Below are 18,209 nucleotides of genomic sequence, written 5' to 3' on the forward strand. Positions count from 1 at the left end.
GCTTCTTCCTCCAGGCTTACAGTATTGTATTTTAGCTCTACTTTCAGTAGGGGACCTTGTTGCTAGTAGTGAGTGGAAGATAGCTGTTTTAGCACTGATTTAACTTGTAATTTGATGTGCCCAGTCTAATTAAATTGCCATTTATCTTGAAATTTTTGAAGTGGGTAGATGTGACTTTTTTTAGAATATAAATGTGTATGTATATCATCTAAGGGTATTATTTATTGAACTAAAATCTTAAAAGAATTGATGAATGGAAAGAAGAAATTTTTGCTCCTGGTATTTCGTTGACTCACTGAAGCTTCATCCCAAATACTGAGAGAGAGACGTTCAGGGACCTAGCTAAAATGTGTTGGTGGACTCATTCCACTGCTTAGCATAGTGGATAAATGTCCATATCACCAAAACCACTACCATAATTGGCACTGATTGACACCCCTGGTAGGAAATCTCAATAGAGGCTAAGGACTGAATGGCAGTAGAGACTGAATTATCCACTCACCACTAGATGTAATCTCTCTACTGAGCAGTGGTGACCTAGAAGCACACTGGTGGAACAAAGAGAGAGAGCCTGTATTGCTATTTTTGAGTCTGTTACTGTTCAGGTTCCATGACTGTCAGTCCAACACCGTCCACGAGAAGCTCACATAACACACTCACGTTTATGTAAACTGGCACAAATGGCGTCTGCCTGAAAAGGCATAGGAAAGAGAGAGCATGGATGGAAAAACATTCTGGTGGGGAACTACAAGGATCAACAAGTGGAAACCAACCGTGGCTATCTGCAGCACATCTAGATTATCGCAGAAATTCATTTTTAAGCAAAGATAGAGGGTTTTTTTCCCTACCAATCTGTATACCTATTCACTTATCAATTATTTTAAATACATATGTAATAGCGTATTAATACCCCACTAGAATACCTCTGTGTTATATATTTATGTAGCTTTTGTATTTTCATATGGCTTCATCTTTTGTCATGGAGCATACAGACGAGTACCAAAATTACTATAGGTCAAGATTTCCAAAAATGGGGTGCATACAGTTAGGCTCCTAAGTGTTGGCCTGACTTACAAAACAGCTGAGCTCACAAGAACTCCCGGTGAAGTCAAAATCTCTAGGAAAAGTTGCACAAAAAGTAGCAGAATTGAGAGAAATCAGAGAACCAAAAGAGAAACATAGAAATAAGGCTACAGATTTTTTCCCCTCCTGCTTGCATTGGAAGTTCTTGAGAATAGGGACTGTCTCAGTGTTGGTGTAATGCCTTGCTCATTGGGGCCCTTATCTCAGTTGAGACTTCTAGTTGCTACTGTAATATAAACATTTTTTTTAAATGTGAGGTGCTCAAACACTACAGCAATGGGAGTTGTAAAAGCACCTATATATAGAGAGAGAGAGAGAATAGGAGTTTGCCACAGACTTCAGTGAGACTACAATTTGCCCCATACAATTTTGTACAGTCCTTACAATTTTTACATGGTATCTTCTTTAATGGAAATGTGTAGGCTTTTTAAGGATGGTTGTTCTCCTTTTAATGATAAATAAGTAAGCCATTGTGAAGGAACTTTTGAACTTTGTGTGCCATTTAGTGGCAAGTTATTCAGACGTTGATAATTTAGATTACTGGCTTCATAGTGTTTGCCCACAATAGCTGAATAATGGGGATCATTAAACTCCCTGTGTAGGTATATCCAAATTGTGTTTGCCTTTAACCTTGGCTCTCAATGTGGCTGGGGAGGGAAGGATTGGCTCTTTATTGACTTGTCAAGCCATAGGTTTGCATTACAGGCCAAGCAGCTCATGACCCGTTCCATTTATTTCACTGTTTTGTGGTGGGGAAACAGGTAAAGGAATCCTGCTGGAAGCCCCTCCTTCTGCACGTTTTTATGAATGAGTCCAGTGTTTGTAGCAGTTAAGGCACCGTGACCAAATCCTCCAAAAGATGTAATGCAAGCAGCATGGGGCTATTGTGGGACACAGCTGTGGGCGGTGTTGGTTACCCTGTGAGACGTTGCTTATTCAACAGAAAGCTCTGGAGGAGAACTTACTGTGGAATTAAATAGGAGGGAAAAAGTGATACTTCAGGGAGAAAAATGTAGAAGGGTAAACCACTGTTTGGAAAATCAAACAATAGAGTCCTGGCAGTGAATGTCTATGTTTATTACAGTACTAATGGGTATCCCAATTATTTTACAATGTAGCACTTAGCAGTGAAAGGCTAAATGTTAACAGTGTGATACTAGAATTAACACTTTGTGTTGCTCCATCAACTTGTTCTACAAAACCAAAAAAAACATATACTGGTTAAATCAACTCCTGATATAATTAATGGACCACCTAAGAGAGCGGAGGGAGAGAAGTGAAAAATGATCTAATTTCCAGCCAAGTAATAAGTGTAATGTAGGATTTAGGAACTCCAGTGAACTTTATAGTTTTCCTAAGGGTATGTCTACACTATGGAGACTATACTGGCATAGCTATGTCACCGTAGCTGTGCAAGCATATCCCCATAGCCTACACTGACAAGGAGGTATTCCATCAGTTTAGGAACACCAATTCCCCAAATGACAGTAGCTACATCGACAAACATTTTTCACACCCCTTCTAACTTTTAAGAGTAGGCCAAGCCTACCTCTTTATATGTTTTCTTCCCTGGAATCGCTACATTTAAATTATAATAAAGAGCTGGAGGACTTCTCCAGTGAGCTAATGCCTTTTTAAATACAGAATGGGTGTGCTCTTTATTGAAGACATTGTCTAGGGTGTGGTTCATATACTCAAAGGAACATTTGGCAAAGGGATAATATATTTGGCCCCAGTCCTGCACGCAACCCCCCATCCGTGGACCCTGGCATCCATACAGAGTCCTGTTGATTTTGTTCTGGCTCCACAAGGGTCTACCTAATTGTAGGATTGGGTCTTTTGTGTGCAAGTATCTATGCTTCTGAAGGTAATCAGACCCCATTGCCAGAATGGGTGAAACACTGCTTTTTCCAGTGCGCTTTTAAAGCTGACCTAGAATTGTTTTCCCTTGAGCGTAAGAGTTAGTTCAAACCTCAAGCTTAGCCCTAGCCTCTCCTTTAATTACCGAAGCCACCCCACCAATTAATCACCATGGTTTTGGTAGTTGGAAGGTTCATGCAAAATTATTTTCATTTTGCACTTGGATCGTGCTCAATGATGACTCCAAATGTGACTCTATAAAAAGGTTTGAGTCATTAAAAAACAAACCACTTACTGCCTGTGAGATTTTTTTTTATTTTGCTGTTGGTTGCACAAGAGCATATTGTATACCTCAATTAAAAAGGGGAAAAAAACTTCAGGCAGATTTAGACACATATCGGCTGCAGCAGGGTTGCATGTGGAAATGGGTGTAGGCAATCTCCCTTTATGGCAAAACAGAAACTAATCAAATGGACCCAACCGAATTGAAGGTAAGTGCTTCTTCATTACACACACACAAAAAAGCTTTGCTTTGCCACAAAATTGGTGCGAAAGAAAAGAACTTTGATATCTCAGTTTTTCCCTTAAATATAACTCTTTTTTTGTTACCAAAGTCTCACTTGTTTCAAAATGAAATTAAAACAAAAATAAGTAGCTTGCCTAGAGCCAAAGATTTGAGGTATTATTATTATTTAGTGCCTAGGAGCCCAGACATGGTCCAAGGCCATTGTGTTAGGCACTGTACAAACACAGAACAAAAAGGTGATCCCTGCCCCAAAAAGCTTGCAGTCTAAGTACAGTTGTTAGGCAAGTGGTTCATCTGGTAGCTCAGTGTATCATCGGGCGAAAGATCAGGGTTTCGGACAGACCACATCACTCAGTTTTTGCATAGGTAGGAGCCAGTGACAAGGTGGAAATAATAGTCATTATTCAAGAGGAGGCCTTTCTGCACCCTACTCTACACTCCAGACTTTGTCGGTATAACTATGTCGCTCAGGCGTGCATAGGGTGACCAAATGTCCCGATTTTATAGGGACAGTCCCAATTTTTGGGTCTTTTTCTTATAGACTCCTATTGCCTCCCACCCCCTGTCCTGATTTTTCACATTTGCTGTCTGGTCACCCTAGGCGTGCAGAAAATCCATACCCTTGAGCGATGCAGTTATATCGACTTAAGCCCCAGTGTAGACAGCGCTGAGGTGACGGGAGAGCTTCTCTTGTTGACATAGCTACCGCCTCTCGGGAAGATGGACTATCTAGGCCAACAGGAGAAGCTCTCCAATTGACATAAGTAGCATCTTCACTAAGCGCTACAGCAGCGCAGCTGCACTGTAAAGGTAGGCAAGCCCTGTGCTGCAGTAGGATCACTTTCTGATAGCTGTAGGTACTTAAAGCCCTATTTTGATTCCCATTATAGATGGTGGAGCAGAACTGTTCCCTTCCACAAACTTGTAAGATGTTCCTGAGCATAGTATCTGGGCATATTTGCTAAAACAAGGGAAAGCAATAGGGATTGGAGTCAGCTGACTTGGGCTCACAGGGTTTGGACTGTGGAGCTGTTTAGTTGCAGTGTAGATGCCCCAGCTTGCGGGGTCCCAGAACCTGCACTCCAGCACAAGCTCAAACGACTGCACCGCAATTGAACAGCCTTGTGGTCTGAGCCCCACGAGCCCAAGTCAGCTGATACAGGCCAGCCGCGGGTGTTTAATTGCAGTGTTGACATACACGGAGAGAATAGACAAATGGAAACATTTGCTTGTTTGAAAACACTTTTATTCTACGGTTTTTTGTAGAATTTACAAGCTCTCAAAATATATTTAGATGTGCATTTCTCTAGGAAGGGACTTTGTTAGATGTATCGATAGATAGGATACTATACCGATATAGTTAAAAGTGACCCAACTTTCCCTTATAGGCAAGACCTTATGTTCCTACGTCACATTTGAAAATGGGAATTAAGTTCCTAAGTCATTTAGGATTTTTGAAAATATTACCCATAGTTTAGACAGGGTTTTTGAGGGGACTGCATGTTTGGAACCGTACCCTCTGTAAAAAACAAAGATCATCAGACTGTGATTTCTGACTAGACTATTATATCTCTTAGTACAATGACATTTTTTGTGATCGGAACTTGGAGCAATCTGTGGTTCAAATCATACTTTTAAAAGCCATTTCCTTTTGGTTTGCCCTGTGTTTATACTAATCAGTCAATAGGGCTTTCATCTGTAAGGAACAGATTGAAATCCAATCAATTACTTCTAGAGATAGGAAATTATTTCACACCTTTGAGTCTTACTCTGTTCCAGATGCAGCATGTTACAGCTTGTGACAGTTAGAGCCAATTATAACCTGACCAACCTGCCTTGGCATTAAAAAGCCTGGTAGAACTTGCTCTATGTTTGCAAGATCAACACTTTGCTTCTGTGCACATGCCTGGTTTGGGAAGTTTAGTTTTGTGATCTGAATGTAGTGATCAGTCCAAAGCAATGATCAAAGTGGGGATTGACCAAATCTACCTTTATAAAAGGATTCCACTGCCTATTTTAAGTACATTATAGTATTAGTTATAAATACGTGTATTCCATTCCATTATAAATACATAATGACATTTTGTAAGAAATATATTTCCTGCTGGCATAAAAAAGACTTGAAAGGATATTTAAACTTGGGTAAAACCAGCTGTACTACAAAGTCTCTACAATAATTCTGCTTTCTATGGGGAAGGGAGTGATGATAGTTTTTACTTTATATTTATGTGGTTGATGTAGACTCCCATTACCACATCTAGTCGAAGGGTTTTCTCACACTTCTTAATTCTGGTGCAGCCATTTGCATAAGACCTTTAACAATTGATTGTTATCTTTTAATATAGAAAATAATTGTGATGACATTGCCAGGAGAGCAGCCCACAGAGAAACATAACTCTGATCTCAAGGCTCTAGACATTTTTTGTTCACTTGGCTGATGTTAGTTTTTGTCTGAGTCCCGCTAAGAATCATTTAAATTTAAATAATTTAATCCTGTCCCAGTTTTCTGGGAGTAAGTGAAACTAAGGATACATTTTAGTTTATTAAGTCCTACTTTATTTGGAATTATGTGGTAAACACATTAAAGTGAAATATTATCTTCTTCCAAATTATGATGGCCTAATGTGTGATCTAGTGTCTAAGAGCACAGAACTGACTACCAGGAGGACTGGCTTTGATTCTGGTCTGTGCCACTAATTTGCTGTGTGACCCTAGCAAACTTCTTCCTCACCTGTAAAATGGGGCTGATAATTCTTGCCCTCATTTATAAAGTGTTTTGAGATCTTTGTGTTCATGGTTCTATATAAGTCTGAAGTAATATTAATTATTAGGTCCTGAGGCTGCCATTTTACCCTGGGTTCTCCCTACGTATTGCCACTTATGCAGCCCTGTCTTCATATAGGAGGACAACCCTCTCTGAAATGACCTTATGATCTCTTCAAGTGGCATTAGCCTAAACAATTCATTTCTCTTCTGCCTCTGAACTTCATTAGCCAAGGGAGTGGTAAGCCCGACTGTGCTCCAGAATGCAGCTCTCCTGTATAATACCTGGGCACTTGTGCCATGACAAATAGACCAGTCTTGTACTATGTTCATGTTCTAATGACACACTTCAAATAAAGAAGTAAATTGATGAATATTTGGCACTCATCAGTGAATATTTTAAGTTGTGTTGGTTTGTTCCTCACATACCCATGTACTGAGTTTCTGCAGTATTATTTTTACTTAGTTTTATTATAGTAGTTCTTACAGCCCCATTCAGGGTCCTGGCCTGGCTTTGTGTACACTAGGGAAATACATTGTTTGGAAACAGGTGAGCTAACACAATTTTAAGTGAGGCTGACCATGACCAGCTAATGCATTTATTAAAAGTGGCTAAACTTTGTCTCTGTTAGGTGCAAAGCTGTATTTAAAATCATGTTAGCTCACCCATTTTCAAATGCAACCTATTTACTTCTCTGGACAAGGCCAAAGTCAGAACTTTCTCCAGGGGTGGTATGAGACTGTGGAATGAACTTCCCCAAGACCTAAGAACCATCACAACAACCTCATCACTTTCCGCTCCAAGCGTAAGGTGCATTTCTTTGACCTTGCCTTCTCTAATATAAACACATAGCAACAGATATATTTATTATAATAATAAAAACCTTACCAAAATAAGACGCTCCACTGCAGGTGCTTCTCCCTTATGGGAGAGATGAGAGAACAAACAACACAGGACAGATGTGCAGTCACGCTGCTAATGCACCACTTGAAGAGTCTTAGATACTATGGTGATGAGCCTCATATAAAAACCTATATAGAACAGATTAGAGCAAAGGTGGTGCCCTGAAGAGCTTTTAATATGACTGTAAAAAAAGAGCTACAAAAGGAAGGATAAAGATGTTCCACTGGACTATCCAAAGAACTTTTGCTGTGCCAAATAATTTATCTTCTGCGTTGATTCACCCTCTGTCTCTCATCTCATTTTTATTATTGTCAGGTTGTTTACATCAGAAATGCAGTCATGAGGCTGAAGCTGTTAACAATAGTACTGATGCTGGAGGAATTAATCCCACGTCATTACCCCGTTGCTAGTTTTCTAATGTTTCTCCTCTTTGGTTGTCCTTTATTTATTGCCTCTCACGTTTAGGCCTTGGCAGGCAGAAATGATAATATAGTTGGTATGGTAATTAATTATATCAAAACTAGTTTTGTGAGCTATAAATATTTTTACTGTGATTCTTGTCATGGTGATTGCAAGAATTTAGTATTGCAAATAGGCTATCTCAGTAGAAGAACAATGCATCTTTTTATTTTAATACCTCAGCATAGCATTAAATATTTTACACTTTCATATCTTTTGTACAATTTAACTTAGATGATGCGCTGAATGCAGACATGGCCCCAGTCCTAGCCACACTGCATTTTGACTACCGCAGGAGAATAGCAGCAGTGTACTCTTAGGGCATTCTTGTCAACAGGAATCAGTTGTGACATTAAAGAATGCTTTATCCCCTTTTAATGAAAATGTTTAAGTGTGGGAAGCTAAGTATTTTTTAACAACGTATTTCCTAGAAAGAGAGATTTGCATTGTCGCTACTTTTTGTCTCTGTTTGTGCCGGTGATCAGGTGATGATCTCCCATCATTTCCTATCGCTATTACTGTGGAAATTAGTGCGGGAGTCGCTCCCCTGATGAGTTTGAGGCTGTACTCAGCTCTGACATGTCTGCATTTTTGTTGAAATTGTAGGCCCGTTGACGTCAATGGCAAAACTCCCCTTGACTTCAATAGGGCCAGGATTTCACCCTTTGTCTCTTGTCTCTAGCCACCGCCCTGCTCTGATTCTACTTCCCTTTACGTGACCCTCTTGTATTCACTCACAAGCATCTCCTTTCCGTTTTCCCTTGCTTCCCCCTATTCCTGAAATGCTCACCTTGATCCTATATGCCATGTGACCTTCTTTATTCAAAACCTACTTCTTTGCACAGTCTCTCCAGCAGTGGCCCACATTCCCATACTAACCTTGCAAAGTAAAAATTAATTAAAGAAATGTTCTAAGATGTGCCCTTGTGAAAACAGGCAGTCTTGTAACCTTTTTTGCGTGAACCACCCCTCCCTTTCATGATACCATCTTTCTGTTTCAACGTTACTTTGTTTCTAACGTAGGTTGTAAGATTCTTACACCAGCAACCTTGTCTTTAGTCTTTCTGTAAAGTGTCATGCACTCCTAGAGCATTATAATCAAGTTTTACTCTATAATAATCAGATTATCTAGTCCAGGGGTCGGCAGCCTTTCAGAAGTGGTGTGCCGAGTCTTCATTTATTCACTCTAATTTAAGGTTTCGCGTGCCAGTCATACATTTTAACATTTTTAGAAGGTCTCTTTCTATAAGTCTATAATATATAACTAAACTATTGTTGTATGTAAAGTAAATAAGGCTTTTAAAATGTTTAAGAAGCTTCATTTAAAATTAAATTAAAATGCAGAGCCCCCCCGACTGGTGGCCAGGACCCGGGCAGTGTGAGTGCCACTGAAAATCAGCTCGCGTGCCGCCTTCGGCACCCGTGCCATAGGTTGCCTACCCCGATCTAGTCCATCCCCCCTGCCTCTGCAAGATTGTTGCCTACTGTATATTTATTAGAACCACATCCTGTCTACTACTTCAACTACTAAAGAAGGTAGCAGTAAATGCTAGCCGCTAAGAATATTGTGTGGGTCTCATTTATTTATCTTGACTAAAACCAGCACTCATTCTATAAACATTTGAAAAAAGAAATACCAAATTTTCAAATATTTGTAAAACCTCTAATGTAGACTCCTAGAGAGTGGTATTGTCCCTCAGCTTGAAGATTAAAATCAGTGCTGCCCACAGCTGATTAACTTCCCTTTCTAATGTTTCCCCCTAACTGAGAATCTCAATTTCTGTAGCGAGCTTAGTTTCTGTAAAGCCACAGAGAGTATTTCTATACAGTGAGCTATAGAGCAGTTGTGGCTGTGTCCTGCACTGAAGTTCAGTTTGTAATGGCCGTCTATTTCAACCTGTTTGATAGGCAGCGATGTGCAATGAAAACTGTCCTAATGCTGTGCTGAAGCAAGCTTTTTGAAAGGCAAAGTGAATTGTCTATTTTGTATTTTCTTATATTTAGCCAATAACATTTTACTGTTTTGCATCAACTCGTCTGTGTCTGTCTTTTTTGTCTGGCAGAGTCATCAGCAAAGTGGTGTCAGCCCCAGAGGCTAAACCATCTACTCCTGTGAATCGGCCCAAAACACCACCACCCGTGCCATCCCCACTACCAGCTCCTGTCCACGTGACCCCTCCTCCTGCTCCAGCTCCTCCTCCTCCACAAGCTACCATCTCGCCTGCTCTAATTCCACCACCTTCTCCTGCGGTCTCTGCAGCAGGAGGCTCCAAAGCGCCGGTCAGAAGTGTGGTGACGGAGACTGTCAGTACCTACGTGGTATGTGATATACTTCAATGTGTGCCTTAATGCTATTGAGATCAATCTTTTGAGAATTCTTCATGACGACTTTTCATTTTCAAAGTAAAGGTGCCGTGCTAATACAGTGTGATGTATTAGTCACATGTATACAACCCCTTCTCTTTATGCACCTATTTTCAGGGGTTGATAACTTATTCAAAAAATTGTCTGTACAGAAATTTCTTATGCTTATTCTCAGCCAAAGGTTGTCTCTCTTCTGGAACGTCTACTACAGTTCCATCTGGATATTTTCTAGTTGTCTGAGCGTGAATATTTTTCTCGTTGAGATCTTTCAGATTCTTTTTTAATGCTTGCCATAGTTCTAGCCTTCAATGAGGAAAAGAGCCCCTCACATAGCAGAAGTTAGAATTAGCACTTAGCAGTAATCTTCAATTTGTGCAGTACACTATTATTTACTAATTTTTTTTATCGGTGTACCAAGGTTGCAGATACTTGTGCAACTCTGAAGCTCTGCACACTTCCTGCATATAGCTTGTAGCCAATCCACCATGTGCTGTGAGCTTGCTATATCTCAGGTGGGGTTAAAACTTGGATATTCCTTAGAGTGTTCCCATTACAATCAGAAAAATTTGAATAATTGGCAACTGCTTAAGAACATTTTGCTAGATGCTCAAAAGCCACTATCAAGAAAGAATGTTAAAAAAACTAACCTGGCTTAGGGGGTAGTGAAATCAGATATTAAAAATACATATATAACAAATGGAAGAAATGAGAAGTTGATAGTAATGACTATAAATCAGAAGCTAGGAATTGTAGAAAATTTATAAGGGAAGCAAAAGGACTCAAGGAAAAAACTATGGCCAGCATTGTTAAAGACATTAAGGAGTTGCCCAAGTATACTAGGAACAAAAGAAATCCTAACAACAGTAATAGTCCATTAATAGATGGAAATGGCAGAATTGTAAATAATAATGCAGAAATGTTCAATAAATATTTCTGTTTGGGAAAAGCCAGATAGTGTAGTCATATCAGATGATCAAATACTTTCCATTCCAACAGTAACTAAGGAGGATGTTAAACAGAGCTACTAAAGTTAAATATTTTGAAATCAGCAGGTCCAGATAATTTGTATTCAAGAATTTTAAAGATCTGGCCAAGGAGCTCTCTAGACTGTTAATGTTGATTTTCATTAAGTCTTGGAACACTGGGGAAATTCCAGAAGACTGTAAGAAAGCTAATGTTGCATCAATATTAAACGGGATAACCCGGGATGTTATGGGCCTGTCAGCCTGACATTGATCATAAGCAAAATAATGGAACAGCTGATACGTGACTCAGTTTAATAAAGAAGTAAAAGAGGATAATATGATTAATGCCAGTCAACATACGCTTGTGGGAAATAGATCTTGTCAAACTAATGTGATATCTTTTTTGATGAGATTACAGACTTGGTTGAAAAAGGTAATAGTTCTAATGTAACATACATAGACTTCTGCACGGCTTTTGACTTGGTACTGCATGACATTTTGATTAAGAAACTAAAACAGTGCAAAATGACATACATTAATTGGATAGGTCTCAACATGTAATTGTAAACAGAGAATCGTTAAGTGGGCATGTTTCTAGTGGGATCCCGCGGGGATCAGTTCTTGGCTATACACTATTGCAGCGGTTTTCAACCTGTGGGTCGCAACCCAGGAATGTAAGGCACTGGGTCGCGGTGGCTCTGGTCAGCACCGCCGGCCTGGCCATTAAAAGTCCCATCGGTGGTGCTGCCCAAGGCAGGCTAGTCCCTACGTGTTCTGACAACGCACTGTGCCCCAGAAGCGGCCAGCAGCAGGTCCGGCTCCTAGGTGGGGGGGCCCACGGGGCTCCGTGCACTGCTCCCACCCTAAGCAGCTGCTCCACTCTCGACCAATGGGAGCTGGGGGTGGGGAGGCCAGTGCCTGCGGGTGAGAGCCACGCAGAGCCGCTTGTGCACCTCCGCCTAGGAGACAGACCTGTTGCTGGCCGCTTCCGAGGCTCAGCGCAGTCCGCGGTGCCAGGACAGTCAGGAAGCCTGCCTTAGCACCCCCGCTGCGCCACTGACCGGGAGCCGCCCGAGGTAACCCCGCACCTCAATCCCCTGCCCCAGCCCTGAGCCCCCCCAAATCCAGAGCCCATTCCTGCATCCCAAACCCCTCATCCCCACCCCAGAGCCTGCACCCCCAGCCCAAAACCCTGACCCCCTCCCGCACTCCTATCCCAGCCCTAAGCCCCCTCAAATCCGGAGCCGCCTCCTTATTCCAAACCCCTCATCCCTGGCCCCACCCCAGAGCCTGCACCCCTAGCCCTGAGCACCCTCCCACATCCTGAACCCCTCATTCCTGGCCCCACCCCACAGCGCTCTGCCCCAGCCCTGAGACCCTTCCATACCCCAAACCCCTCATCCCCAGCTCCACTAGGTCGCAGGCATCAACAATTTTCTTCAACTGTGTCACCAGAAAAAAAAGTTTGAAAACCACTGCACTACTGATCACTTTTATCAATGACCTGGAAGAAAACACAAAATCATTACTAATAAAACTTGCAGATGAGACAGATTGGGGGAGTTGTAAATAATGAAGAGGACAGGTTACTGATACTGCGTGATCTAGATCACATGGTAAGCTGGACACAAGCAAGCAATACGTGTTTTAATACAACCAAATGTAAAGTCATATATCTAGGAACAAAGAATGTTGGTCGCACTTACATGATGGAGGACTCTATTCTGGGAAGTGCTGACTCTGAAGTCATGGTGAATCATCAGCTGAACATAAGTACCCAGTGCAATGCTGTGACTAAAAGAGCTAAAGTGATCCTTGGATGTATAAATGGGAATATCAGGTAGGAGTAGGGAGATTATATTACCTCTGTATTAGGCTACTGGAATATTGTGTCCAGTTCTGGTGTCCACAGGTCAAGAAAGATGTTGATAATTGGAAAGGGTTCAGAGAAGAGCCACGAGAATGATTGAAGGATTAGACAACATACTTTATAGTGCAAGACTCAAGGGGATTAATCTTTTTAATTTAACAAAGAGGAGATTGATCACAATGTAGAAGTACCTACATGGATATAATAGAGGGCTCTTCAATGTAGCAGACAAAAATATAACAAGATCCAGTGGATAGAGGTTGACAGTAGACACATTCAGACTAGAAATAAGGTACAAATTATTAACAGTGAGAGTATTTAACCATTGGAATAACTTATCAAAGGTTGTGGTGATTTCTCCATCACTGACCATTTTTAAATCAAGATTGGGTGTTTTCCTAAAAGGTGTGTCCTAGTTCAACCAGAAATTAATTCAGAGAAATCTTATGGCCTGTATTATACAGGAGGTCAAACTAGGTGATCGCAGTGGTGATTCATATAAGAAAACAGTGAACTTCCCAGATTAAACACCTACAAAGAATTAGTGCCTATCTTGGAAGGGCAGTGCTACTTTTGCTAGGCATTTTATTGCCAAGACTGGTCAGCCAGGTTATAATTGGTTGTAATCTGCATTCCCGTAGGCTGTAGCATGGTTTGTTTGCAGCCGAGTGATGGTGTGTGATTCTTTCTTAGCTTTGATTCCTTCAGAGAAAATATTTTGTGTGACCCTAACATCCAAAAGTCCCAACAGTCAGTTTACATGAGGAGCAAACATTTTTGCACCAACACAAAATGACTTTGCAGAGTAAGATTTGATACATAGAACTGAATGATCATTACAATCCAAGATCATTCAAACCAAACTCCAGCTCCCTGTCAGTGTAGAATAGCGCCCTGCATCATATTTTCCTGTGCTTTCTGCCATCTAGTTTTGAATGACAAAAAACTACAGGGCTTTCCTAGAAGCTAAGAGATGTCAGTCATGAATTATAAACTGAATGCAGCCCTTGTTCATTTTCACTGATTTCCTTGGATGGTGATTTGAGATTTACAGACCAAAATGGTGCTTAGTTTTTCTTTTTAATACCCTTTGTTGTTTTTAACCTACTTACTTTTAATGTCATCCTTATAAACCTCTTGCAGGTAACAAGAAAAGTTATTCTCTGTACTATACAGGATATATGACCATGTGTTCTAGCAAATATTGAAAGGAAAATACATGAAGTCCTGTTCTAAATACTCTTAAATCACAGAAGGGATTAAATCAGTGTAGATCCTCTGACAGTTGCATATGAACTTATTATTATTAAATTGCATTTTATTAAATTGGTTTTGTGAATGTTTAGATTTTACCAAACAATACAAAAGACCTATTTAATGAAACAATCTTGAAATTTAAAAATTGTAATGTGGTTTAAACTGGAAATAATACCCCCAAAAAATCCATCATAAGGCATTGAATGAGATGAATTTAGTAAACAATTGCTTAATATTGTAAATGATCTGCCTTTCTCATTGCATTTACCCTTTAGTAAATTGTACTGTGACATCAATGTCATAAAAGGAATGGAAAGTTACTCAGTAACAACTTTTTTATATCCTTGATCTTATCAGCTAGTTGAGTTTGGCTAATAAGTAATAAGGCAATATATGCACGTTGCACTGTATTTATTACATACGTGTAAGACTATTATCTTATGCAAGGGGCTACCATGGTTCCATCCATAAGCAGTGTAAAATTAAAAAAGAAATCAGTCTTCAGATCACTGGGAGGGTATCAACAGCTAAGAATCTGTACTGTTAAGCCATGATGATTGCTATAAGTGAATGACTATTCTCTTGGGTCAAGTGGTTTAACTGGCTTTACTGGTTTACAGAGCAGTGTAAAACTGTGTTTGTTTTTACCATCTGAATCCAGTATAGCAAAATCAATTAGAATGGTATTGCCAAGCACTTGTGGGTAGAGTATTCTTAGATGTACTTTCCAGGAGTAGAGTGAACATTAGATAGCTTTGACTGATAAACAGGAAATGTCACTTTAAGAAAATCAGTTATGTTTGCTGACTTGACATTAAAAAGAATCAACTTTTTTCTCCCTTTTTATACCAGATCCGAGATGAATGGGGTAACCAGATCTGGATCTGTCCTGGCTGCAACAAAGCTGATGATGGCAGTCCAATGATAGGCTGTGATGACTGTGATGATTGGTATCACTGGTAAGTTGTTGTAACCTCTTCTTTTGTGCCATTCTTTCACACCTTGCCGCTGTCCTAGAAACCACCTGGTTATTCACAAAAAGCTAGAATTGTATTTGGCAGTTCCTTTTCATTTCAACTAGTAATTTGGAAGATTTTACTTTTATCTTTGTTACTTTGGAAGTTTGCAAAAGTAAATTTTAAGTTGTAAGGGTGCCCAAGTTTCTTTTTTATTTGTTTCCATTAGAACTCATAGGAAAATGTTCTGCTAAAACCAGTACTAATAGTTTTGAAACTGTTATAATATCAGATACAGGTACGTACTCTAAGAACAACAGGACAGTAAACACCATGAACATAGCTATAAAGTTTCAAGTTATAGGCTTATTATATGAAAAAAGCACATTTTGAAACACATTCTCTTTTTAAAAAAAAAAAAAGTGAATCACTTTATAGGTATTTTTGTGAGACAGCTAAACAAAATCAAAAGGCTTTTCCACAAATGATTTAAACGATGATGTGGCATCTTTTAAAATCTGGCCTATTACACCCAAAAGCAGTAGACGTCTCTTATTATCTTACAAAAAAAAAAAAAAGTTTCTTATCTAAGTGGCATTCTAAGAAATTCATTGCTTCAAAACAAAGAAGGTTTACATTTCCAAGCTATGGGATTTGGGGCTAAAAAATTTAGTCAGATTCTGTTTCCTATCTGAAAAGTTCATCCAGTATGGATAAGAAAGAAAAGTAACATGTTGATTTACTGAGACCTTGTGGGTTTTTTGTCAAATTTATAGGCTTTGTGTTGGAATTACGGCTGCACCCCCAGAAGAAATGCAATGGTTCTGTTCTAAGTGTGCCAGCAAAAAGAAAGATAAAAAACATAAGAAGCGGAAGCACAGAGCACACTGAAGTCTTCGCGGTGAATTTAAGTCATACAGTCACTTCAGCACTTCTGCCCTGACTCCTTGGTAGACGGATTTATTGTGCTTCTGCCTCATCATCCGTCATCAGGATTTATGGATTGACTCCTGAATGAATCAGGAACAAAAATACACTGTCCGTTCTGGACTGTTGTTTTTTCCAAACTGTGCGTGAGCCCCAGTGGTTTAGATTTTAGTATGTTCTGTCACTGGCTTTCACTTACTGAAGGAAACTCTCACAGAGTGATACCGAGGGTTAAATAGTTAACGATACAGCTCCCACTCTTGCAGATCAGCAGCAGCAATGACAAATGTTGTAAATAAAGATATCTCCTCTGTCCTTTTTGATTTGTTTTTATTCTCTCCTGAGCCTTTGCATTAAGGTGTTAAAAGAGAGGCGAAATATGTAAATTGCAGTAACTGTAATCTAAGGAGACCTACTGGAATGATTTCTGTAGTCAGAATACAGTTTTCAAAGCTCTATCCCTGCATAGCCAGATAATCATAACATGAAGATAAAAAAAGTGGCTGGTAAATATTTTTGTGATAAGAATATATGAAGCTTTTTTCCTTGATTTTTAGTACTAACATAAAATAAACATGTTCAAGCTTTTGTGAAATATCTTCTATTTTTTAAAAGAAAGTTTCTATTGTGTCAGTTGTTTTTTTCTTCCATGTGAATTGTTTTCGGTAGACCTGTAATATATTTTATACTTTTTGTTTTTAGTCATTGTCAGTGTACCTTTTCATTGCTTGTATATTTCATCAGCGTGTAAAAACACTTCTCATTAAAAGACGTTCTCTCGTGTAAATACCTGATATTTATAAAATTCTTTTTTTTTTTTTTTAAGGTTTATGGGTTTGGGGTTTTTTGAGTGTCTAATCCTAGCAGGTATGAAAATTCTGTATGATTTATGGCCATTACTGTGGCTTTAAAGGATTGTGATAGACCCACCCCAAAAGGAGCTTTCCAGGCGGCCCACTAATGAAACCAACCAACCAACCTTCTGCTTAAGGCCCTGATTCAGGAAGGTACTTACGGACATGCGTAACTCTAAGAGGGGAATAATCCCAGTGCATGGAATTGGGACTGTTCTTATGCATAGTGAGACAGGTACTGAAGTGTCTTTCTGAATCGGGACCTAAGGCAATGGGATCTATCAGTTTTAACGGTAGCAATTGAGTTTTAATTTGTAGCTGGAGCTGATCCTTTTATTTGCAAGTGTTTCTGTGTTTGTCAAAATGATTGCGCTCGCATTTAGAAAAAGGAAGTGTCGTTCGTATTCCAGAAAGACTAGAAAGCATACTATGCCATTTTGTGTTTGTTGTGATGTTTTCTTTTAGTGTATCTTTTAATCAGTATTACCTTGCAAAGACAAATAAAGTATGCTATGGAAATGTATGTTTTATTCTCCATTTTAAACAAAGGAATAATTCTAGAATGCCACAAAACGGTGACAGTATGAGATATTTTAGTACAGTGTGTCTGAGAGTAAATCAAGTAGATAGCATTACATTTTAAATTATAAATTACTCTGAAACCTGTCATTTTAAATATCATGCCTTATGTTTCAAAAGCTATAGGGTAAATCCAGCCATCGTCATTTAATTTTCGGGTGCTTCTACTCTGGACTGTACAGTGATAAGCATCTTGAGTTTTAGAATGCAAACATTTAACCTGTTGCACAGATATTACCAATTACTTTTTTAAAATGCCATCTCAATTGATATTAATGAGAATGAATTAGTCATGTTTTTTAAAACATCTTGTCTAGGTAAAGAAATTAGGTTTTCCTGATATGACTGTTAAATTGCAAATCAGTGGAGATATGGATGAAATTGGTTTATTAAAAGTGCACTGTTACCTTCTGTGTTCCATGCCACCTCATTTATATTCTATCCCTAATTACCAGTCAACACATTAGCCAAGACTGTTCTTGGTTTTAATTTCTAACTTTGGATCATTCGATGTTTTAAAACTTATTCTTGTTTTTCTTGTATCATAGACACACACAAAATATACTGTCTTTGGTCCTCTTTGCTTTGGTTGCACAATAAAGAACTTAGCTTTTGGTAACTTGTTTATCAATTTCCCCCTGTGTTCGGTGAATCAGAACTTCCCACATTTAAATGATTAAATTATGCAACTGAGATTCAAATGGCAAAGTCTCACATTTGCCACTTCTCTTGCATTTCAGGAATTTGCGGGTTTGTCCATTGCTATTTCAGGGTTGTTTTCCTAAACTCGGGTCATTTTTTTTTTAATAAATTATCTTTGCAGTAATATCGCCAAAGAATCA

General features: G+C 39.3%; 1 protein-coding gene across 3 annotated transcripts in view; it reads left to right on the plus strand.

Annotated features, from left to right (window-relative positions):
• TAF3 (TATA-box binding protein associated factor 3) overlaps positions 1-17,773 on the plus strand; it is a 148,805-nt gene extending 131,032 nt beyond the window's left edge. For all 3 annotated transcript variants that reach the window (XM_005291915.5, XM_042859469.2, XM_042859468.2), the window contains 3 exons: positions 9,659-9,914; positions 14,904-15,010; positions 15,784-17,773. In XM_005291915.5, the coding sequence (XP_005291972.1) occupies positions 9,659-9,914; positions 14,904-15,010; positions 15,784-15,898 (478 nt within the window). In that variant the 3' untranslated portion in view covers positions 15,899-17,773. The remainder of the gene's footprint in view (positions 1-9,658; positions 9,915-14,903; positions 15,011-15,783) is intronic.
• The last annotated feature ends 436 nt before the right edge of the window (positions 17,774-18,209 follow it).

Source organism: Chrysemys picta, chromosome 1, assembly GCF_011386835.1.
Source record: "Chrysemys picta bellii isolate R12L10 chromosome 1, ASM1138683v2, whole genome shotgun sequence".
Classification (NCBI taxonomy): Eukaryota; Metazoa; Chordata; order Testudines; family Emydidae; genus Chrysemys; species Chrysemys picta.